This window comes from Channa argus, chromosome 19 (assembly GCF_033026475.1).
Source record: "Channa argus isolate prfri chromosome 19, Channa argus male v1.0, whole genome shotgun sequence".
NCBI lineage: Eukaryota > Metazoa > Chordata > Actinopteri > Anabantiformes > Channidae > Channa > Channa argus.
The window spans coordinates 13827058-13851102 of record NC_090215.1 but is presented as its reverse complement, the minus strand read 5'-3'; the positions used below and the strand labels follow the sequence as shown (position 1 = coordinate 13851102).

Below are 24045 nucleotides of genomic sequence, written 5' to 3'. Positions count from 1 at the left end.
ATAATTTTATTGCATCTGAAATTAGTAGTCACAAAATGGTAAATGGTCTGCACTTACATAGGGCTTTTCTACCTATTGGCACTCATAGCGCTTTACACTGCTTCTCATTCACCCATTCGCACTCACGATCACACACACAGACTCACATACAGATGGGGGAGCTGCTATGCAGCTGGCCACCACTCACCGGGAGTTGGGGTTCAAAGGGATCGAACCAACAACTGTGGGATGACCGCTCTACCTTCGTGCGCCACAGTCACCCCAGGGCCCTTCAGGCTTTTGTGATTTTGCAATTACAAAATAAATTTAACCAATCCATCTATGCACTCTGCGTGGCCTTGAACTTTAAAATTTAAAACGCATTCCATTTTGTTCCTGAAAAGCTATTGCAAAATCAGACATTTTAGGCTGCAACAATAACAAAAAAAAAAATCCTTGAGGGACGATTTACTTGTCAATAAACTCAAAATCATTTGTCGACAAGTTATAGATTAATGACTTAAGTTATGTTTTCAAGGGAAAAAATTCCAGAAAGGGAAAGTTCCAGACTCAGTTGTGACACCAGAGAGGCTGTCATGGCATAATTATTTGAAGTCAAATTTAATTTATATAGTCCCATGGGCTGTACACTCTGTATAATATACCATCCTCTGTCTTTAGACATTAAAATAAAAAAACCCTTAAGTAGTGTACCTCAGATGCCAAAGAACCAGTTTCTGATCAGATGCAGTTAGTTATGGCCTCACTGCTCCCAGTGTTAACGCTGTACTTTTGGAAGATTAATATTAATTATAAAGCAACTTCTAAATATGGTTCCAAGAACATTAAAGTTACAGATCATTTCAGGCTCCATAGACCTAAACTTTCCGAAGTAAATATTTGCTGTATTAGACATTCATTGCTGAAAAAGAATGTCTTCAACATGTAAGTAGATATTGTTTTAAAGTAGAGTCCAGTAACTAGAGTTTACAAATGTAGTGAAGGAACCGCCCGTCAGTGTGGCACACTGCTCTCTCATGACCCTGATCTGCAGATATCAGAGCAACAGAGCACCTGTCCAGATGCTATGCGGCACAGTGACCTTGCCAGTGCCTCTGTTGTCTCAGCATGGTGTTTAGCATTTTTGTGGATGATGTAATTTTTTGACTCTGGTGAAGGTTGGAGAGGGTATGTTGAATTACTCCAGGCCTTCCAGGTTGCCAGAAGCCTCACTCAGCATCTCTGCCTCACTGTAACTCAGTCTTTTACTGAATGCTGCCAGCGGAAGAGAATATATATTTAACTTGGGAGTGATGTCATTGAAGATACTGCAGTCAACATTCTCACCATTTTACTCTACTGCTTTGAACAAGTGATGCCATTGTTCTTTGTCTTTCGTTAGATCTGCTATTTTTCAGAAGAATCTATAGTTAAGTTGACCAATGATTTATATGTGCTGCGTAACATGTAAAGCCATGTTTGGATATGTTATGCACATAGGTGATAGATTAGTTCTTTTACGGCTGAACAGATTTGGCTACCCCCAGGGCAGAGTATTCAGTTCGTCTCTGGAGAAAAACAGCTGTAGAGTTGTCCGTGACATTTCCTGTTGTGTTGTGACTGCATTAGCTCGGAGGGTTCAAACTTTCCCCTGCTTAGATCCCAGGACGGGTATCTGCTAGGGCACAGACAAGACTGTTAACTCTCTTTCCGCGTCTATCTAACCTCTGTTGCCTATTTAAACCATTCCAGACAGGGCGTGTCATAATGACAGAGGTAAGAAAATGGTTTGATCAAAGTGATTGGTCCTTCACTTCTATAACAAAGATGAAAGATGGTATTTTTATTGCATGCTAGTAACAGTGTAACACTGAACTAATTGGTCTTGATCTGCCAATCACCCCAGGGGATGCAAATGGATACTCCTCTACTTTGGTTGTGATGGGCCTCTACGCTAGTGCGTCAAGCTGGAAGGAAAACAGAGTAAAATAGATAAATTAGACTTAAATGAGCTGGCCTTGTGGTTTTCCTGGAGAATCCCTTGCTGTCTTCTCCAACCCCCTCAACCAGTTGTGGCATGTGCTAGACAGCTCCTGACACAAGAGATTATTTTTACTTGTTTGAGATCACGTTGTTATGTTCTGAACAGGATTACTTGTTTTGATGGTATTGCTTAATAAAGATAAGTCAAATAACATGCTAAAGTAAGTTGAAATACAACAAGAAGCTGGGCAGCTTTGGCTCAAGAGATTGTGTGTTGTCCACCTTCTGCATGTAAATGTAAGAAGTTAACATGGTCTTCCTGGGCAGCATATTATATCGTTTTTTTGACTTGGTGTATGAAAAATGTTTAGTTGACTGACAAAAATGAATAAGCCAATTCACAATTTCAATTTAAATAAGTAAAAAGCCAAACGCTTTCTGTTTTAACCATCTCAGACATGGCCAAATTGAATATATTCTGGTTTTTACTCGGTTGTTTTCACATTAATCAATAATTATAAGAGTCATTACTTCCAGCTCTAGGCAGCATCTGATTATGCAACATTTTAATTTATTTCAATGATTTCTGTTTCTGCAGGATCATCTTCACATACTTATACTCGAGGGAGCTTTGCTCACCAGCTCAAGAAAGAATTGGACAATATTATAAATCAGAGGAATAAATTGGGTAAGTATTTGTATTATGTGACAGGGCTGATATATTTTGTCTTAAGACCTTGAATTGCCATGGAAATATATGCCAAAAAGTTAGCTTTTTACATATTGCTGACAGGCAGCCACTTTCTCTCCATCTGCCTTAATTTGGACTTGGACCACAACTGCCTGATAATTTTCCATCCATTTTAGGATATTATAAATGAGGCTTGAGGCTTTTGGGGAGCAGGGTGGGGGGAGGAGAGCACAAAGGCACTTAGGATATTGGACAAGATGCAAACTTTATACTGTAGCAAGCCTTTTAGTGATGTCATTAATTTAGAGGGATGGTGCATATGAAGTGCACTTGGCAAAGTTGTCAGGCCAGCAGGGTTGGTGCACTTTGAGAATAAGTAGGACTAACAAGCTTAGAAATAGGAAAAGAAAGTCAATATGATAAGGACTAGAGGGCAGTCAGATGCACATTGTAAGATGACTGTTGATGCCCATAATGGAAGACTCAGTCTACAGGTTGTCAGCAGTGTCTACATACATGACTGATGAGTTGTGGAAATAAGAGGAAGATGGAAGATATAAACAGTTTAATCTGGCTTGGAAAAATTATATACATTAGTTGCCCACCACATTTGCACACTCTTGCACGCATGCACCTGTGTGTGTGTGTGTGTGTGTGTGTGTGTGTGTGTGTGTGTGTGTGTGTGTGTGTTTTGACCAAAAATATAAATCACAGAGTTAATTTTGTTGCATTTCTTTTTATCCAGGATTTATGTTTGTTTCCACTAATTAAGTGATGAGTGTAGCTAATTAAAGAGGAAGAGCATAAGTTTTGAAGGTTATGAAATATATACCACCTGGAGGGGGAGGTTGTTGTAATGAGAGGTGAGATTGTGTTTGACAGAGGCACTCAAGATCGGTTTTACCTAATTGTACAAACCCTTTTAATAAAGCCAGAGGGCTTGAGGTTTCAAAAGTTATCTTTGATGAACATACTAATTAACCAGTGGGGGAAAGTGGTTTGTAATAGAAGAGTTAGCTCATCACTAAATGTTGTTAAAACAAAGTTTTTGTTGTTGTTGTGTTTTTTATAAATATGTATATAAGTGAGAAGAAAAACAACAGAAACTTTTTCTCCTCATTTCATCTCAGAGAGAAGAAAGAAAGCATCTGGTTGGGAGAAAAACTTGTTGTATCCCATAGTGATGCTGATCCTGCTAACAGGAACGGTGAGTGCTGAGACTGACCTATCATTAAGCCAGAACTGTTTACTCATGGCGTATACAGCCTGGCTGGTGGCCACTGGGACTAACTCTGTTCTTTAAACCCCATCCTCTTACTGTTTTCCCACAGTTCCTGGGTGGGGAAACTACTTTTATTTAATAGTTGTTTAAGACAATGCTGAATAGCCACCTGCAACAACTGTGATTTTCAATAGATTATAGTGTGGGAATACTATTTATGCTGTGTGATATTGTTAGATAAGGCAGAACGCCATGTGAGAACTATGGCACGTGCAACAAACAACCCCCACTATGTTTAAGTTTAAAGAAGCTTAATGTTAGAACAGTTTACAATTACATGATGGTTGTTATGTATTGCCATACTTAGGAATCAGCATGGCCTCTGCCATTTAAGTGAATACTAGACTGCATAATATAATTTATTATGCCATATGTAAACACATTTTTATTTTCCTCTCTGTTTGCAGACAATCTCAGTTCTAATGGTTGCATTGAATATCCTCTATCTTCTGGTGGATGAGACTGCCATGCCCAAGGGATCTACTGTAAGCCCACTGTTGACTGACATTCATTTTGACTCCCCCACCCAATACACAAACTCATGCCCAAAGCTCCCTATCAGACCTGCCATGTTCTTGGCGGACACATAAATCAAATTCCGGATATGCTCAGGTGCATTGTTGGAAGAAAAGGCCCGACCAGATGTTAATCAGGCCCCAACCATGTGCCTCTGGTTTTGTTTTGGAAGCTCATTGAAAGTCATTTCACAGCAGTGTGCAGATTCAATGAGCTAGCTACGTGTCTCAAATTCACAGAGGATAAATAAGCTGCTTTTCCTCCAAAGTCAGACAGGGCCAGGTGAAGAGCTCTTACTGTGGGGCAGGCTAACTAAGTGTGGAATGGCTTTCAGAGATTTTCATCTCTGTCTATCATGCAATATGTTTTAGGCTGTCTTTATCTCATCTCATCTGCAGTGACAGAAGTGTGTGTGTGTGTGTGTGTGTGTGTGTGTGTGTGTACGCATGCGCGCCTGCCTGGCTGCCTTTGTGGTTGCATTTTTGTCTGAGAGGGGGCAACATAATGTATCCTATTTCTCCTTCATTTCATTTCGCGTCTTGCGGGCAACTGACACAGCTGCCCTCGACATTCCAATTATTTTATAGAGCAGAGATGTTTTCTTTGGCATGACGCGTCACAGAAAATCCCCCAAATTACACTTGTCATGCAGCTTGAAGCTGTCCTCCCTGACAGTGTGGCCCCACTAAATGGTTTATGCATTTGTTGAGCTGGATGGATGCCACACCTCTGATCTCACAGCATTACAAGGGGCAAAGTGGGGTGAGGGTAGTGTTGTCCTCCAAAACAATCGATACTGATATAATACTAATCTATCCACACAGAAATTCCCTCACTGTCTGGATGAACACAATGACAACTGAGAGAAAGTGCTGTTAGGAAGAAGAGTGGCTGGTTTGAGGTCTGGACAAGGCCATACTAGAGCAAAGAGACCCAGACTGTGGGAAATTCAAATTAGGCCCTGATGCGATGATTGTTGTTTTAGGATAGCACAATGGAAGTGCCCTGTCAATGTTTGTCTTCCTTTCCAACCCAACATGCCTCTGTAGTCCTTAGCATATTGAGCAGACCCCTGCTCAGCTTTACAGGCGAGGAGGGAAGTGGGGGAAGAATGATGAGTGTCTAAGAGGAGGAGAATGGAGAAGCAGGTGGATAATGTAAAGATACTGTAGAAACAAGAAAGAGTCCCTGCCACTGTCTATGACACAGTGTTTTACAACTAGATGTTCGAGCACTAAGAGGGACCAGTAAAATAGTTACTGCAGGTCCTCCTCTTCAATAGCCACCACAATTGCCAGCTTGGACCGACACTGATGGGAATGAGCTCTTGTGTCCAGAAAACGTTTGACATATAGCCGGGACTGGGGATCAAACCACTGACCCCGTGGTCTGTGAATGACTGCCTTACCAACTGAGCTACAGCAGCCCCCAGCTAGCCTGCAATGTTCTGTAAACAAACTTGCATAATAACGCCTTCAGACATTTGTCAGTGTTATGAGTAGGTTTCAGACCCTGCCTGATCATCTGACATGCTGTCTGAACAGAGTAAAAAGCCCACTTAAGGGTTACAAATGTCAATCAGTGGGGAGATTACAACTGCAAGACTTAAGTTGGAACAGATGCATTTACTGTAAGCAGGAATGGGGTTCTGAAGATCAAAATCTAATCCTTTCAAATCCCTTTTTAAATCTGTTATTTTTTTGTTTGTTTGTTTTTGTGTACTCTATTAATATTTTATTCAGTCCAGTACGAAAACAAATTTAAACTGTTTTAGGTAAAATTAGATATACTACTTTCAGCTAGGACATTAATACCACCTAGTGGTTTAAATATCAAAATATTACATGTTTTTTATAAAAACATTATAAACTTGTAAATGTTGATTTAGCATTATAGGTTTACCACCTAAGTGGTTAAAATCACCAACTTTACAGTGATTTATTAACCCTTTTTATTCATTAATTAGTGTAAATGTTTTACAATAACTTACCATAATCAGGGTTGCTTAAAACACATAGTCTTAGAAGTAAGGTTGTTGAACATTTCTACTGTATTTACTGAATGTACTGTAGACTGACTGCCTCATTGGTTTACCTCATAAACTGGTAGTTGAGTAAAAATGAATTGAGACTTCATATCTCCCTAAATGTAAAATCTTTAGGAAAATGTGACATTACCCACTGCGTAAAATGTAGAAGAATGAAGATTTTAGAAATTAGTCACTATCACTCACTAATCTTCTGTCCTCCTCTTTCTGATGTGATTCACTGCTGAGCAGGTGGAGCTGGTAGAGGGAGGGGCTGTTTGAGAGTGAGGGAGGGCTGCTGTTTCTCAGGACCACCAGAACTTTTAGTTTTAAAATCCTATGTTAGACTGAACGTTCTTAAACTTACAGCTGTCATTTTAGTATGTTCATACAAATTAGGGTACGTGCTTTCTATGTAAAATTAGGAGGAGATTTTGGGGAAAGCTAAATTTATCGCTTCACTGCATGTTTCCGCTTGTTTAACAGGTGTTTTTAATAAACTACTATATTTGCATGTCACTAACAGAGATTCTGTTGCACGAGAAAAGAAGCTGAGTGCTTCAGCTTAGCTGGGCTTCGTCTCTCCTCCCAAAGCTCACTACGTGTTCACCCTCTCTTGTCATGCAGCTCTTTAGTGTGTGTGAGTCTCAGCTCTCCCCTCATCCACACAGACACAAAGAGGACAGAAAACGATATCAACACATACTGTACCTATATTTTCGCTAATCTTACTCACTGCTTTCTTTAAGTGCTAATAAATTGCTGCAGATTAATCTGCATTGCTACATGAATAGTTGATATCCAGACAGTTTTTTACATTCACGCTCTTAATATTTTGTCACAAATGTGGAAGTATCTCCTTGTATGGCCCTGCTTAGGTAACAAACTTTGATTTCTAATGAAAAGACATTTTTCAATACTTGATTGGATGAAAGCTGTTCGGTCGGTCAAAAGGATCAAAGTTAAATACTTAGCCCAGTGGTCACACGAGACTTCTGTCTGAGTTCTGTCTCTCTGAGAGATTGTGTATAAGTGGCTGACAGCAATACCTGTGTGCTGCAAGGTGTTAATCATACAAGCAACTAATGCAGTATTCTTTTTTTCTTTTTTTTTTTTTACATACGAACATACACTCCATCACCCTTCCTGCTACTGGAATGAAAAGAAGTAAGGAGGCATACTGAATACTAGCTGTCCTGAGCGTCTGCATACTGTACATGAATACACAAGTGCACACGCACAAGCTTAATGCATACCCACCCTCCCTCCATTAATAAATGACATCAGATGCTGTCTGCTAATTCCCTGTGTAAGAGAGAGAGAGCACTGCACCATGGCTCTGCAGTAAGCTCTCAGAGATGACAGTTGCATAAAAAGGCATGAAACAACCTGCCAGGCTTTTCTTCTTTCTTCAGGCTCTTTTACAAAACAAATCAAGATAAGGGCACTTGAGGTTGGTAGGATGGAATAAAATACAGTAAAAACAAACAACAGTAAAAGTTAGACATACTGTGCAACTGTAATAAATGTATTGGGAATGTAGTAAATGCTGTAAACACATTGAGGTAACTTATTTGTATGGCTCAGTGCTGTGTTTGAATTGCATGGCTCTACAACTAAACTAACGATAGAGTATTTACAGCTGTGTACACAATACAGAGAAAGGACATTGTAATATTTTGTATTTTGGAGTATAGACTACAGGAGTTGGAAATACACTGTACACTTGTATCTGCATAAATGGTTTGTATGTAGTATACAGACAGTCTTTCAATGCAGCCATAAATGAGTATATTGGTCAAAATGGAAATAGTAAATAGTACTGTGGGTGCCCCATACAAAACTCTGATCTCTTGGAGGAGGCGTGCCAGTGCCAGCAAAGCCTAATAAAAGCAAATATTTATCATTTGACAAGAGAGATGCTTGGTATGTGCAGTGTATGTAGATTTGTCTTTCTCTTGCTCCAGCTTCAATAAGCCTTTGGGGTTAGGGGTGTTGAGGGTATGTCTAGTGTGTTTGCTGAAGTATTTTGTGTTTTGTTGTTTTTATGTTTTTGGCATATTATCAGCCGGTACACTCCGCTTACCGTAAGCAGTGTGCCGTTTTTGTTTGAACACCTGTTCACATATTGTGTGATCGACAGAGATTTGAAAAGAGACTCTTTCATCTTGCTCCATTCATTATGTAGGCAATTTGATTCTGTCTTTCTCAAGTGGGGAAATTCTTCATGCACTGCATACTTACTTTGCAGGATTTCCGTAATTGCATGTGTGTGCAAATGCCTGCAGAGCTGTCATTTCCCATTTTCTGTTTTTTGTTTGTGATGTGTTTATATAAGATTGGTGTGATGACATTGACTAACCTAGTTTTCTATCTGCATCTCCATCTTCCAGGAGCGAGGCATTGGGAACACATCTCTGTCCACATTTGGCGTGGCTCAGGCGGTGTTGGAGATCATTCTCATGTTGTATCCTTTGAGTGACCCCTCCCCCCCCTTTTTTTTTTTGTTTGTAGCTGGAGTAGCATGCTCCATGGCCAAGAGCAAAATTGTCAAGCCAGCTTTGTTTATACAGGACATAATTTGGCCATAGACCACCTTTGATCATAGCTGAAAATTCAATTTGATTCAATTCAACTTTATTAATATAGTGCCAATTCACAACAAAGTCATCTCAAGGCACTTTACAGAATAGGTTCAGACCTGGGATACTTAAAAAGATGACTCAGTTAAGCTGTTTTTTCACCAACAAACAAGTGTTTTTGGTCCTTGATTGATTTGATGAACAGCTACTTGATGGCGTCCTCTGTCGTTGGCTTCTACAGCCTGCGAGTCTTTGAGGGACTCACTCCTCGGAAGGATGATACTACCATGACAACGGTAAAGATGGAAAGGAAGGGCATGGGGTTGGATGAAGTGGGGGGCAAGGGTGCTGAGATAGCTCCTGAGGTGTGTTTGGGACCCCCTGTGTTTAATCCGTTTCCTCTTTTTTCTCTCTCTCTCTCTCTCTCCCACCTTCCTCTGCACTGTGAACTCTTACTGCTCACTAATGTTTTCCTCAGAGCCCTTCAATGGCTTTAGTTGATTTGTCCAATATTTGTTTGTAGTTTGGACAAACACTGGCAAAGTGCAGGCTCCTTTCTTGTAGATCAGAGGGAGAGTAGGGTTTTGGGGTGGTAGGGGGGCGAAGGATGTGTTCTCTGTTTGGCCCACAGTGGCACTTATTCATTTGGTAATGAGTTTGGGAGTGTTGTGGCTTGTTAACTAGCCATGACGCTCCAGTGAAAAGACTTGAAAGGACAATGGAGAAAACCTGGTAATGAGCAACTTCAGAGGTACTAATTGTACGATATGTGGAACCAATTTACCATTAAGTGGTGTGTGTGTGTGTGTGTGGGTATGTCACTGCTGAAACTGTGCAGGGGATGACATTTTTGTACATTTCTCATACTTTTCTCCCTAAAACCTGCACAGTGTGTTTGAGAGTTTTGAAGCTTCATCTGATCAATTTTTTTTAGATCATTGGTTGCTGTGTATCAATCTTGGTCCTGAGTTCAGCCCTGCCAGTAATGTCGAGAACTTTAGGTGAGTATAGTGTGTTGTGTTGCATGTCTTAATTAATTAGATTGGGTGGTCCTGTTACATCACATCACACCTGAAGGTTGATTTATACTCATGAGTCAAATCTATACCACACGTCTCACATAGGTTCTGCATAGCCACACAGCACCACCAACTACCAGTTTGGCAGTGTAATGCAGCATGACAGATACAGGAATGCGGAAGTATAAATGCCGGCATAGGCCACTTGTGTAGCCATTGCATAGATTCAACACGGGACCATAAATCAAGATTTAGACTGTTTTTACAGATTAAACTTGTTTAAAATTGTTGAACAAATGTTTGAAGAAAAATGTAGGTTTAACTGAATTTGTAGACATGTCATAACCTCTCAACAAGAAGTAAATGCTCCTCCCCCCACATCTGTTTTCAGTGCTACCACTAACACCAGCCCATTAAGGAGAGAAAGCTGAATTCTACTATAGTTTCCCATAGTTACGTTAAAAAGGACTGCAGGGACGAGGAGTAAAACTGACAGGACTAGAACGATCACAATGGCACTAATAAACATGCAGAGTGCAGAGCACAGCTGTTCAAATAGCACCATTTTATGTGTGTGTGTGTGTGTGTGTGTGTGTGTGTGTGTGTGTGTGTGTGTGTGTGTGTGTGTGTGTGTGTGTGAGAGAGAGAGAGAGCAACAGAGTGGGGGAATGGGACGAAGCAAGCATACAGTGACTCATTGGGAGCTTTACAAAATATCAACAGGTTCTGCTTTGTGACACTGAATAGATGAAAAGAAATAAATGTATGAGACAGAGTTGAAGAGAAAAGGCCTCCCGGCAAAAGCAAAAAAAAAAAAAAAAGACACGTGGAGAGTTGAGTGTGACAAAGTGAGATGTTAAGAGTCAGGAAAAGGTTTTGTGTGTTGCTGTGTCAGTGTAGGAAACATGTACTGCACAAGAGAATGGGAAACTGTGGACTTCATCTGTCAGATGGCTGAACGTTATTGGTGACCTTTGCTTATAATGTAACTTCCAAGATTGTGAACAAAATTAATGATGTTTAAAAATTTGGTATCTGTCTCAAATGCACAGTAGAAATGTGGACATGGACACACAATATAATTTGTCTTAAAAAAAAAATAAGCTGCCTGTGCTGATTTAAAATTACCCACCACCCGAATGATGTGTCCAGTTATAGCTAGTACATGATCACACATACATACATTGACTGTAATGCTAATCCCTTTATTTAGCTTATGTAATAAAAAAAAAAGTTTTAACTCTTAACAAGAATGTCAATCTTAACTTAGGCCCACATACAGATGTGCCTCCTGAAATTGTGATGAATTAGTTATGGTTCTTGGATGCACGACCAGTTCTAAGCTAATGTCTTCCGCTGTGGCCCTGACATTTTAAATGCCGAGCATCTTTTTACCCTCAATTAGATTTTCTCAAATTACCAAACCAAGTTCAAAACCTCTGGCATTAGAATTTAATTTAGACAGACCACAGTGGCAAGCTCTATCGACTAGGCTCTCCATCATCTCTCTCCCTGTCTCTTTACAGGCAATTTTGTTAAAGGTCCTTGATGCTTGCAAACTGCTTACTGCGGCTGTAAATACATCTCTCCAGACTCTCAATCGATTGCCCAATCCAATTGAGGTTATGAGGATGTTACGGGAGAAGTAGAATGTCCAAAGACTTGTGCCTCTACAGTCTAACACATCTGAATATGTTTTCTACATACAGAGGAACACTGAAAATTGTCATGCTGCATATGTTTGCATATTGATGCAATTCCTTGGTCAATGTTGAAAGCCAAATTAACACCCCAAAAAAGTGTCATTAGTAATTGAATTGAATGCAATTGTATCCCACAGATTGCAGAAAGCTTTATCTTCCTACATAGTTGTATTCTGGGTCTCAACTCTAGCTCATTCTATAGTAGTAGGATGCAAGAACACGTCGATTGTCTGGAAAAAATGGATAATCATAAATACAACAGGGTGTTGATGGCTCTCCATGTAGCATGGGATCAGCTGTGACAGATGGTTTGAAATTGTTCAAGCAAGAGCAATAGAGATCTCAAATAGAGATGAAGTCTACCTGCATACCACCTTTGCTGCTATATTTAGTCACCCAGTTTTTTTATTTCAAAGGGAACAGTTCTTGTATCTGCCTTTATTAATTAAGATACAACTTTGTCATGTTTTTAAAACAAAATTATCTGCATATTTCAGAGCCTTTCATGATTATTGTTATTATTTGAATATAAATGTCAGTAAAGTGAGAGGCTCAGGTCACATGTGCACAGGGGAATGTCCTCCCATGAAAGATTTGTTTGTTTCATTTTATTTTAGCCAAATGAGAACACAAGTGGCCTTTTTATATGAAAAAGAAATTGACGGAAAGGGACACATTTCAAAGTCTCTTAGCTGTAGACAAAACACACATTGCTGCCCCAATGCTTTTTCCTGCGAAAAATTCTGCCTATGAACGCCACACTTATCTTGTCAACAGGGACCTCGGTAAAATGATTTCATATTATCTGTGAGTTTTGTGTATTTTCTGCAAATTGCAAAGTGTTGATCTTTTATGCGAGATTTTTTTATTGATTTTTTGCTTTGTAGATATTATACTTTGTGTGGTTTTTTTTTTTGTTGTTGTTTTTCTTCAGTGTCATTTTGCTTTCTAAACTTACCTGTTGTGTGTCTCTGCTTTTCACAGGTATCACCAGGTTTGATCTCTTGGGAGACTTTGGAAGATTTAATTGGCTGGGAAACCTTTACATTGTCCTTTCATACAACATGCTGTTTGCGGTCGTGACAACCCTGTGTCTTGTAAGAAAATTCACATCAGCAGTACGTGAAGAGCTCCTGAAGGCATTAGGTAAATTAATCTATTTTTTATTCATGTGTCCAGCTCGCTTAAAATATTCTGTGACTACTCTACCTGATCTTGAATCCACCAAGGTTGGATCTTAAAAAAAAATGAGAGTGGCATTGGAGGGAGATGGTGTTCAATCCTCTCAGACAGTACGACTGAGTTACAAAATGGTTTCAAGCTTGCTGCAAGTCCCACAGCACGTGGGACTTCTTGTGACAGAGGATAGAGCTAGTCTCAAAGGCTTGTGGTGACAGGCCCTGGATGTTTGATACACAGGGTGGGATAGTGTTAGAAAATGTCAGACATAGGCACTGTAGAGAAAAAAACTACATCAATACCTCTAAGTGAAAGTCTGAGGCTTTTTAATGAGATTTCTTTCCCTTATCTCCCCTTACCCAGGTCTGGATAAATTGCAACTGTCAAACAGCCCCACAGACCCTGAATCTGGGAAACTCTCGGCCAATGGGCATCAGAAAACTCTGTGAAAGAGACGATAGATCAACACACACACATACACACCTTAGCTCAGCCAAAGGGAGATTTCAACAGTACTGCTCGACTGCTGAAAGGTGAAAGGGATTGCATGGAACTTAATAAACCCAGGCAGTGTCTGACGGATGCTGCAAATGGAGGCTGAGAGCAATTTAGCTTCGTGACATTCCATCTTCTGCGTCTCAGATGGAAGCTGGGACAGAGCCAGGGATGAGACTGAAGAGTGGAATAGACTGGCATCGCTGCAGTGACCTTGATGTTGACCTCAACTGCAACTGTGACTTTAAACCACCCACCTCTTGCTTCAGGGGCACTTCCCTTCTTTTCCACCAACCTTTTCCTCTGCCCTCAGTATAGTAAAGACCTCCACAATTCACTTTTTCATTCTTTCTTCATTTTAGTATGTCCATGGTAATTAGTGCATTAGCAGTTCATGTTTTTTTTGAATGTATGGGCATGATAAAGAGGCACTTTTTCCATTTTTGATTTGTTTAAACTCAAAATGTGAATAAGAAAATGTGCTTTGTGAAGCATGAACAAAGACATTTATTCATATCAGCATATATCATAACCCATACAGTTTAGGTTATACATATTAGCACTGTCAGTACTGATGGGCTTCAGATATTAGGCAGTTGTCTTTTTACTTGGCTTTACTCAAGTGCGCTTTAACTTTGTTGATGTCATTAGTTTGTATAAGGTAGTGTAGTGTTGACCTGAGCTACTCTACAAATGAAACTATATAGGAGTTTTAGTCACTTCAGCTCCAATAGGCAGAATGCATTTGGAGCTAATCCTGTGGCTGTATTTTCTAAAGATTTATTATGCACATGGAATAAATCGTGACATTTTCTCATCTCAAGTTATTCTAAATTCACAGGGCACAGGAAAATTCATCACTTGTCATTTTTGAAAATGTTGTAATTATATGTACATATATTGTTTTTCGTACATCTTTTGCATCAAATTGGAAGTAAATATTGGGCTTTTATTGAGCCCATTAAGGGTCTGACTCACTAAGCAATCTGTATTTATTTGTACAAATTTTTTTGAATCACCTAAATCTAATGCAAATTTGTTACAGTCTTCACCTACAACAGTACAACTTTGCAGCCGTTACAAAGACTTGGTGACTCAGGCCCGATTTACTTGTTGTTATATTGCTGCATAATCTTCAGAACTGTGATGTTTTCCAGAACCACCTTAAATGCCTTAATTGACAAGCATCTCACAGGCTTAACGTTAAGGTCGTTTTTTTTTCTTCTGTGTAATTTTATGTACGTGTACATGTACATATATACACATGTACATTGTTTGTCTCTAGACAGTTCCACTGTGATTCACTGGTTCACCACTGAGTTTCTTGTCTAAAGTCAGCTGGATTAACATTCACATTTCATTTTTTTGCCAGGAATGTTGTCTCAGTGGTTCCCATCTAGTGTGAGGTTCCGTTCAGCCGTACCCATAAAACCCGAGAACTTGCTAGGATAGAGTTGAGTGAATAAATGTTGTTGGAAGTAGTGAAATACATATTTGTTTTCAAGGTGACAATGATGACGAAAAAAGTAAGGAAATCAATTGTAACTTTTAACTTTCGTTTCTCAGGACAAGGACTGTTTTAAATTAAAGTTGTATGCATTTGGTTTTTGCTGTATTACAAAGACTGGATTTAAAGAAGAAAGTTGTAACTGTCGATCACAAATATGCTAAAGCCATATTCTCAGATGAGCACGAAAGACTTGAGGGTAAATGGTGATATATATAAATCTAATGGCTTTTACCATTGAAAACCTAAAGTTTCTGATTTGAAAGATGTAATTTCAAGAGATGTTTGTCCAAGAGTTTCACTGGCATAAACCATGGTAGGTTCTCCAGTATGTTGCACACCATCTTATGTTTCCTGCAGGGATTCCCAACTCTGGTCCTCAAGGAACACTGCCCTGAAACTTATCTGACTAGCTATCCCTGCACTCCCCATTCCCGATTACCTGGATCAGGTGTCTTCAGTCAGTCAAAAGCTAGAAGATGCCATCTCCCAGCCTGTTGGTTGGAGAATGACAAAAACAAATTGGTATGTTCCTACTGACTGAACACACCTGATCCAGGTAATCCCTGGTTTACTGCATATTTTTTTTTTGGACTTGAGGACAATGCTGATCATACTGTGAAAAAAAGATGGCAGGGAGTAATCTGGCAGAACACAAAGTATAATTCTGTAAATTGGTTAGTACTTGGTTGAATTAGTTAAAGTCAAAAGGGTATTGCTATTGCTGGGTGATCTCAAAAATCTAAAACATCTCCATATGGGTTGTTATAGTTTCATTGTGTTTTTACATGGACTCAGCAGCAGACCATAGTCACAATGGACACTGTGCCCTACAGTACCTGTTAACCCATCATAAAACATCTCCTTCATTAGCTTTTGAGGCGAGAGCTTACTGGGCTGTTTTCCTTTTTGGCAACCTTTTCTTGTTTGCTTCACAAACTCATCTCTGTCATGTGGGGGTTACAGAAATTAAGAGTTATACTATATGATAGTTGGAGAAACTTTGCTGTCTGTTACTTGGTCTGCATGTTATTTTGGGTACACATTTTGTGAATGTATTTTTTTACAGTTTCTCAGTTTGCTAAATGTTTGTTTCATTACTTTTGTTGTGTGTCTTTACAATTAAAGGTAGAAAATGCTGTAGCATGTTTTTATTTTTATCACTGTGGCGTTCAGTACACTGTGCACCAACAAATGAATACTTAACATGTATTTCTCAAAGAACTTAATTGTCTTGCAGAACAACCCCATTCACATGCTAGAAGACCTGAGTAGCTTAGTTTAGCGTAAGTTTGGAGACCGCAGGAAGAATTAACCTGGCTCTATCCAAACCTAAAAGGTAAAAAATAAATCAGCAGCTTGGTTGCAGTGACCTTTCAAGCCTCCCTTGTTTGTTAATTTCCTCGTGACAAGATCAACCAAAGACCCTAAGCCTGGCAGCTGTCCAACAAAAAAATAGTAATGCCACAATGTAACATCCTGGAAAGTTTTGTAATCTCTTTTTGTTTAATTATTAGCAAGACATAAAACATGTTAGGTGACATGTTAGGAGCTATTTTAGTTGGAGACAACATAGATTGATATTTTCTCTGATTTCTTTTACCTTTATGTTTAGCTAAACTAGCTGCCTCCAGTTTCTTATTTAATGCACAGACAAATGATATTTGCCTATTTATGACTTAAAGTGAAAACTTAAACTCGATTTAATCTTCATAAAACTTTGCTTTCAGTAAAGGGTACTTGTCACACCATCTTGCATACATTTGTACCTGGCTAAATGAGTTTTTTGTAGTAGACAGATCGGCACAGGGGACACAAGGGTCTGCTGTCTGCAGTAAAAGCCTCAAAAGCCTCTAAACAGAGTTGATGAAACAGGTGAGAGCACGACAGCAGCACAGTGCTTCTGTGTGTTTGATGGTTAGATCTACCAGCTCCAGCTGGGAAGTTCTGGCTGCACAAAGCTGTCAGGCAGATAGGACATTCAGAGACACCTCTCTGGATAACCTGTTGAAAGTTTGAAACCATGTCAGTTCTTCAGCAATTTTACGAGTACTTGCATCTCTTTTTACAGGAAAATGAAGTTGCAGCATTGAGATTTGTGCATAAAGAAGGATATTGTTGACTAGTGACTAAGTAATGATGTAAAAGCAGATTAATTTGAAAGAACCCTAAACCATATCTGTCTGCAATCATGTGAAAGGTTTGATCCAAGGTGGCATAACAACATGTGATACTTATGAAAGCAAAGCAACACATTCCCAGCATTAGCAATTGATTAAGCAATTTCAGCTTTTTGTATTTAGTGGCTAACATGTCCCAATGTTAAATGTTTCATGATGAGCTGCACTTTGTTTTATAAAGTCTGTCCCTATGAAAAAGGTGTAAGGTATGTGTTGAAAATACATTCATTCATACATTCATTTAATACACCGTGTCAAGGCTGTGCCACTCCTGACTTGTGCACAACCTTTTCACACCAGATAAAAGGGGGGAAAAAAAAACTGCGTTTGTTGTGCTAATACTCGGCCCCTTCTGTGGAAAATGGTACTGGCTGTAATGAAAGCCCACAATGGAGTCTTAAGGAACAGAAAATCTTAATGTCTTTTCAGTTCCTCTGCAGCAGTCTAGGCAATGAAAGCCTGCCATGCATTATCAGACTGGCTCATGTTTTCTGTAAACACAGAGGATTACCAGCCTTCCCCGCTGTCATTCATTTGGTGAAGGGAATGATCACCTCTGGAGAGATGTACACTTTCTATAAAGCAGCTGTGATGCTACCGTCCCTATTCGAGCATTAACCTGCCATGGGAAAGGCAGGCTGGGAGAAGAAAAATTATACTAAAAGGTAAGATATTGTTACAGAGCAATGTCCTATGACACAAAAGCCTTTTGGTTCCTCACCTGGCTCTGTATTCGGTCCCAGTCATTCTCCTGAGGTTCAGAGATGCTCTTTCTCTCCAGCTGCTGGAACACTTGTCGGCTTGATGACAGCGAATGGTCGATATCACTCAGAAAAGCCTCCATGTCGGTGTGACAGTATCGGACAAAGCTGTCATTCAACTCCTGCAACTAATTAGAAAAATCATAGCACAAAGGAGGCATGTTTCATTCAGATACACAATAGAGTTGTGTTTTTGGTGAAGGCTAATTGTGCGTGTGTGTGTGTGTGTGTGTGTGTGTGTTGTAATAGCTGTGGCAGACTGACGGGGTGCAGTTGTCAAACAGCCAGATCAATAGTTACATCTCCCACTTACATGGAGAATTAATGGATACCAGTTAAAAAAAGAAAGAAATTAGGAAGACTGGGCTGGGAAACATGGAAAAAACACATAGATTTTACACACATTCACATGAACATGTTCTCTTATCCCTCTTGTACACAATGTTTGAGTAGATACTCTGAAAAATGAAAATAAAATACTGTAAAAAAATGGAAATAAAATACTGTAAAAAAACCTACATTTTACCCACCTGCTAATAACAGTTAACATTATGAGTATTTTATACACTTAGCAAGTTGAAAACTTTACAATAATTAATACAATATTCAGTATGGCATGACTGGCAGATTGAGGCAGGCTTTAAAACCACATTTAGCCTTTCGTGTTGGAAACAAACACTACAGCCAATACCATTAAACAGTTAACAGAATAAGTCCAATATAATGATACTATTAAGAATTTAGAAACTTTATATTTAGTGTCTGTTCGTTTTTAGTGTCTAGGAGAGCTTCTCTCTATAGCTGTGATTCTTGGGTAAATTTAGTTATTTCCTGTGTCTGTCCTCCCATAACTCATCTGTCTTCTCCTATTTGCAACAGCTGTTGCTAGGCAACAATTAATGTCTGCATAGAGTTAGCATGCTTATACATAAAAACATAGTCAGTAGTCTCTGAAGAGGCTATTTACATACATCATTTTTAAGTGGAGTGGTCAGCACTGCCAACTCACAACTGGTAGGTTGCAGGTTGGCCTCCCTTTCTGTCAAAACGATATTTATTTATGACATAGACTAGGACGAAGAACAATTCTTCACAAATGAGAGGCTTGAACTTGGTAATGTTTAACAATTGTGCTTAAAAAACTGTTTTCTGAGTCAACGAATAGCTGCAACATTCCTGCATTGCAATAGATCTCGGAAAAATAATGTAAATTCCACATACCAGTTAGTAACACCTGCTTTCTCACATGCAATTGTTTTCCCCATCTCTGAAACACACAACTGTAGACCCCATCCCTTAGCCACACTGACTTCAGAACTGCTTTACAGCTAGGCTTTTATCGCTAATTACACAACTGTTAACCATTCAGATGGAGGGTTTTATTAGCCTGGCTGACTTTTCGACAGTCAAGGCAAACAGTCCAGCCTCTGGTGAACTTTGCCTTGCTCCACAGTAGATGACTACAGGAGAGGACATAGAAGGGGAAGAGGAGGTGGAGCACAGATGCGTTATCTCACGGCAATCCGTCTAGATGTCGGTAGTGTCCCCCTTAATGTGTTGACTCAGGGTCGGACCTCTGAAGAGAGTAAAAATTGAAAGCTGGGCACCGGGATCAGCTGATAAGAGTTCTGATAGAAACTGACCTGATACATAGATGTTTTTCTTCCCAAGGGAACACCTGCTGCTTCATGGTACAAAGATGCTTTATTGCCTCCTGCTATCACAAGGAAAGCTGAAAGGACAGGTTTCTCCATCGCACACACGTTCCAGCCCGGCACTAACATGCCTGTTTGAATTACAGTCAGCTAAGCAAATAGGTCTTCGCCTTAGAAATCAAGTCAGTCAGACCTGTCAGCGCTGTGTTGCACAGCTTACAGCTCTTGAAGACCATCCTCAGTGTGACAACAGATATGAGACAATGTAATGACCACCCACGATTACTGAAACACACAACTTGAATGTAAAGTGGCTGAGGGTTCCATGACTCCATCCTGAGCATGTGGACCGAGACATGGCCTTATGTGTTAGCGCAAAGTTAATTGGCTTGGTAAATGCTGTGTCTTACATGTTCAAATGACATGTTAAAGCACTGTTTATAGGGAAGATGATGGACACTGATAGGGGCATAGTAGGACACTGCAACCCTTGCAAAATATAAGTACGCCTCTATGCATTTGTTACCTTTGCTTATTCAGCCTCTTTGAAGCGTAGAAGCACTCTCCATAATTACATGAATTAAATAAATATGCCTATTTGTGAAGACATTTGACGTACAGAACAGATGTACATGTGTTGGAGCCATGACTGTTTTAAAGCAGGGTCACTGGATAAACTTGAATGACAATTTATCCTTAAATTAAACAGTCTAGTTAAGAGAAATGATGACCAGTGTCATCTTTGGCCACCCAAGGGCTCAGCTGGGGGAGGTTCACTAGGTGGCAATGTTCCCTTTTCCTGTGAGCTACAGTTAAGGCAGCACAGGCTTCAGAGTCAAATGACCCCCTCCACTGGCTGCTCAAGTCCATTGGTCAGCTGCTTTTAAATATTCCTTCCCTTGAGTCTAGTTGTTGTATGATTCATAGCTTTCAAATGGGAAAGAGAACAAAGTCTAAAACGACAAACACCCTGGCCTCTTCTTCCTTTTCCATCCATCTGAATAATAGCTCTGCGCACACACTGATCGATGAAGGAATACCAGACCTACATGCAAAGGAGATATTACACTTTTGTGTCGGCTCTGGAATGTCCAGCCTGTTTGACTAAAACACAAAACTCTCTCCATATTAGTGATGATTCACAAAGCATCAAAGGAGTTTGAGAGGGAGAGAGCAGGTGAAGGTGTGTGTGTGTGCATGCAGGTTAGCAGTGAGGTCAGGGAGTTCCTGAAGCCTAGGTCTCAACATCTTGAGTAATGTATGCCACAGACTTGATTTGACCACCTAGAGTCAAAGTACAGCGATGGAAGTTGTAGAAAAGAAAGGAGATTTGAGGAGACAGACATAATGCAGTGTATGGCTGTTCTGCACAATCCAAGGACGTATGAATTACCTGTAAAACCCTGCAGGGGTGAAATCCACACTTACCTTTGCTTCGAAGAATTTGCGTCGTAGCTGTCTGTCTTTCGGGCAGATTGTTTTCTTCACATGGCTGTACCACTTTCGAGCAACATAGCCTCGCCAACATGCTTGAATTCTATACACACAAAGTACATTGACAGACACACACACACACACACCTCATCTGGACATGTGGCCAACTCATAGAGTCATATAGACAGTTCAGGAAAAATATGCATTATATAATAAAAAAAAAAAAAACTACATTAGTTTAAGTGAGAATGTTGATCAGGCAATTTGAAAATCTTCAATTCAATTTTTCTTTACTTAAAACCATCTTCGGTTGCTGAAGGAAACACTTTTATGCAAATTCCCTAATAAGATAATGTTGGTGTTACTGCCAATAGAAATGCCTCTAGTATAACTGTATTACAATGTTAAGGTGTTTCTGAGGTTTAGTGCAGTTACCTGGTAGCACACTGATTTCTGAAAAGGCGAGCTGCATCATGTATTACCCGTGTTTCGTACTGCTCACGTCTGCATATTGGGCAGCACTTCCTCCCAGAAAACCTCTCAAAGGCCTGCAGACATGCTTTGTGGAAAACATGAGAGCAAGACAGCAACACCTGCAAGAAAAACACTGGTTAATTAGTTGAGATGACTATTAAAAAAACAAAAAAACAGCATGAAACAGAATGTGTAGACTGGCTATATGGGTTCCCATGTGTTGTGGGGATGCTGCTGAATGTGTATTGGCTTTCAGGTTTTCTTTAAGTACTGTACTGTGTAAACCTCTCTTACAGTATGCAGTCTGAGTGTGAATGTGAGCTTTAAGCTGGGCTAAATGTGTGTGTATTCATGCATATATGTGTAAATGTATATTTGCCTTAAAGTGTTATTTGTCAAGAGGATAGAGAGAGTCAGCAAGACCCCCAATGAGTTTGACTTGGATCTGGACTATGGTCTCCTACCTGCAAGAGGGGCTATTTTATTGTCTGAAAGGAGACAGCCACAGCTATTGGACTTGGCACACAAACCAGTTTACTCAGATCTCAAGAGGGCATGGGGGAGGCATATTGATTTCCCATTGTTTTCAGCCTGACCAACACACTCCATCACCAGTGAAAGGGCCTCCTGCAGTGAACAATTTCCAAGAGCTCCACAAGCCATTAGTCCAGAGAAGAATTTCACTTCTCGCAACATTTTAATTTTACAAGCTACAGTCTAGGGTCAGACATAAAATATAAAGATGGGATAAAAATTGAATAGAGAGCAAAGGATCTTTCTTTTAAAACCCATTACAGACCATTTGTGACTGTTATGTAGTCCACACAACTTGTTCAGAACAACTGCTGTTGTAAGCATTTTTAATTGTCACATTAATGCTTGAATGCAACACAAGGCTGTAGCACAGGCGCATTGTTACGATATGAAGGCTTACAGAAGAATGCCAAATTAACAAAGATTCCCTCTTGTCACTTTCCCTTGTTAACTTTGTTTCTTTGACTCAAACTAATATTTGCATGTGCATCTATGGCAACTGTGCTTTGTGAGGCAGCCTATTCTAGTCCTGCATTCTTGAGGAGATTGGCATCTTAAAAGGGGGATCGGAAAGGTGTAAAAGACTGAATGACCCTCACAGTAAGACACTGATTGCTACATCATCACGTCACACTTGAGTTCCAGGGCAGTATGGGTAAATTTGTACAGTTGTCTACACAGATTAGAACATACAGGAATTGCAGGGAGAGGGGGTAGTGGGAGGCTTTGTGTGTACATGTGTGCGCTTGTGTGTATATGGAAACACAGGTTTCCCCAAGGACAGACGCAGAACCTTGAAAACATGAAGAAAAAAAAAGTGTAATATCAGTAGCTACTGTGATGGGGGGGAAATACCTGATGCTGCATGCGAAACTCCTCCCTGCATATTGCACAGGGCTGAGCTGATTCCCCCTGGTGAACAGACCTCGCCTTGACCTGACTCCATTCCTCCTCCGTCAGTCTCTCAGCTGGGGAAGCCACTAAACCCAACTTCTGAGCTACAAGAAACAATGAAATTGTAGAGACATACATGAGTCACAAGATAAAAGCTTTTCAGATCTGCAAGAGTGTTGATTTTACCTAATGTTAAAGGGGATGGAGCAGGATCAAGCACATGTTCTCTCTCTTCTTCCCCATCTTGTGTCTGAGCCCTTCCTTTTCCTCTTGCTCGTGGATTTCTGGGAGCTTGTCTTTTGCATTTCAGCAGAGGGTCTGAAAGCAAGAAATGTGGATGCAACAGGCTTCGTGTGATATGGTCTTGAAAGGCGACTGAGGTGATCACCAATCTGTTGCTGGATTTGAATGGCAAGCCCTTAAAAAAAAAAAGTTAAATAATGACTAATAATGACCTGATCAACCAAAACTTAATGCACGAACGTACAATCTCTAACAAATACCCGCAAAATGTAAAACAATAAATTACTGTTCTAAATTTTTATAATTGCCTAAAATAACTCACTAATGCAACAGAGAGTGTTAAAGAAGTTTACTTTAAAAGTAAAGTCTGTCAAAGAATTCACAGCTGTTGACTATTTCGTTAACAGAAAAACAGACATGACGACATCACTTCACTCTACTAATGACACAACTTTCAAGTCTCCGATCTCAAACGTCATGCATGTATCAAACGCCTGGCCGTATGTCCATCATTACATTTCAAATTACAAAGTTTTCGTGAATTAATGACTTAATAAACTGGGTTGAAAAGAAACTAAAAATCCAAACCTTCCGCATTGCCATCCTATCAACAGCGCGTGCTACTCGTAACCTGGTAACCAGTGCCCGCCTCCCGCGTCATCACCGCGAAACCTCAATTCTGCTTCTGATTGGCTAATCCAAGAACCTTAGAAACCTCAGAGTTGGCTGATTGGTAAATGACTCTAAATTGGAAACACTGTATGTTAACGTGGGCTAATAATTAGGCTGGGTAATGCAATTTTGAATCTGACCAGACAGTACCTATTAATGATTAATTGGGATTAAAATCACGCTTTTTTTATTTGTAAATTATGTAACAGTATTAGGTATTTTCACAGAGAGATTTA

At 39.8% G+C, this 24045-nt stretch overlaps 2 protein-coding genes across 3 annotated transcripts in view; one reads left to right on the top strand and one right to left on the bottom strand.

Annotated features, from left to right (window-relative positions):
• lmbr1 (limb development membrane protein 1) overlaps positions 1-16105 on the top strand; it is a 31633-nt gene extending 15528 nt beyond the window's left edge. For both annotated transcript variants that reach the window (XM_067485982.1, XM_067485983.1), the window contains 8 exons: positions 2561-2650; positions 3784-3860; positions 4343-4420; positions 8871-8944; positions 9265-9355; positions 9994-10060; positions 12766-12927; positions 13324-16105. In XM_067485982.1, coding sequence (XP_067342083.1) covers positions 2561-2650; positions 3784-3860; positions 4343-4420; positions 8871-8944; positions 9265-9355; positions 9994-10060; positions 12766-12927; positions 13324-13409 — 725 coding nt within the window. In that variant the 3' untranslated portion in view covers positions 13410-16105. The remainder of the gene's footprint in view (positions 1-2560; positions 2651-3783; positions 3861-4342; positions 4421-8870; positions 8945-9264; positions 9356-9993; positions 10061-12765; positions 12928-13323) is intronic.
• Positions 16106-16444: 339 nt separating this feature from the next.
• rnf32 (ring finger protein 32) lies at positions 16445-23773 on the bottom strand. Its single transcript, XM_067485984.1, has 7 exons — positions 23726-23773; positions 23081-23312; positions 22856-22998; positions 21428-21585; positions 20987-21095; positions 17864-18031; positions 16445-16966 (listed from the first exon to the last, which is right to left on the bottom strand). Exons 1-7 carry the CDS (start codon positions 23738-23740, stop codon positions 16736-16738), a joined length of 1056 nt encoding a protein of 351 aa, XP_067342085.1. The 5' UTR covers positions 23741-23773; the 3' UTR covers positions 16445-16735.
• Between the last annotated feature and the right edge of the window lie 272 nt (positions 23774-24045).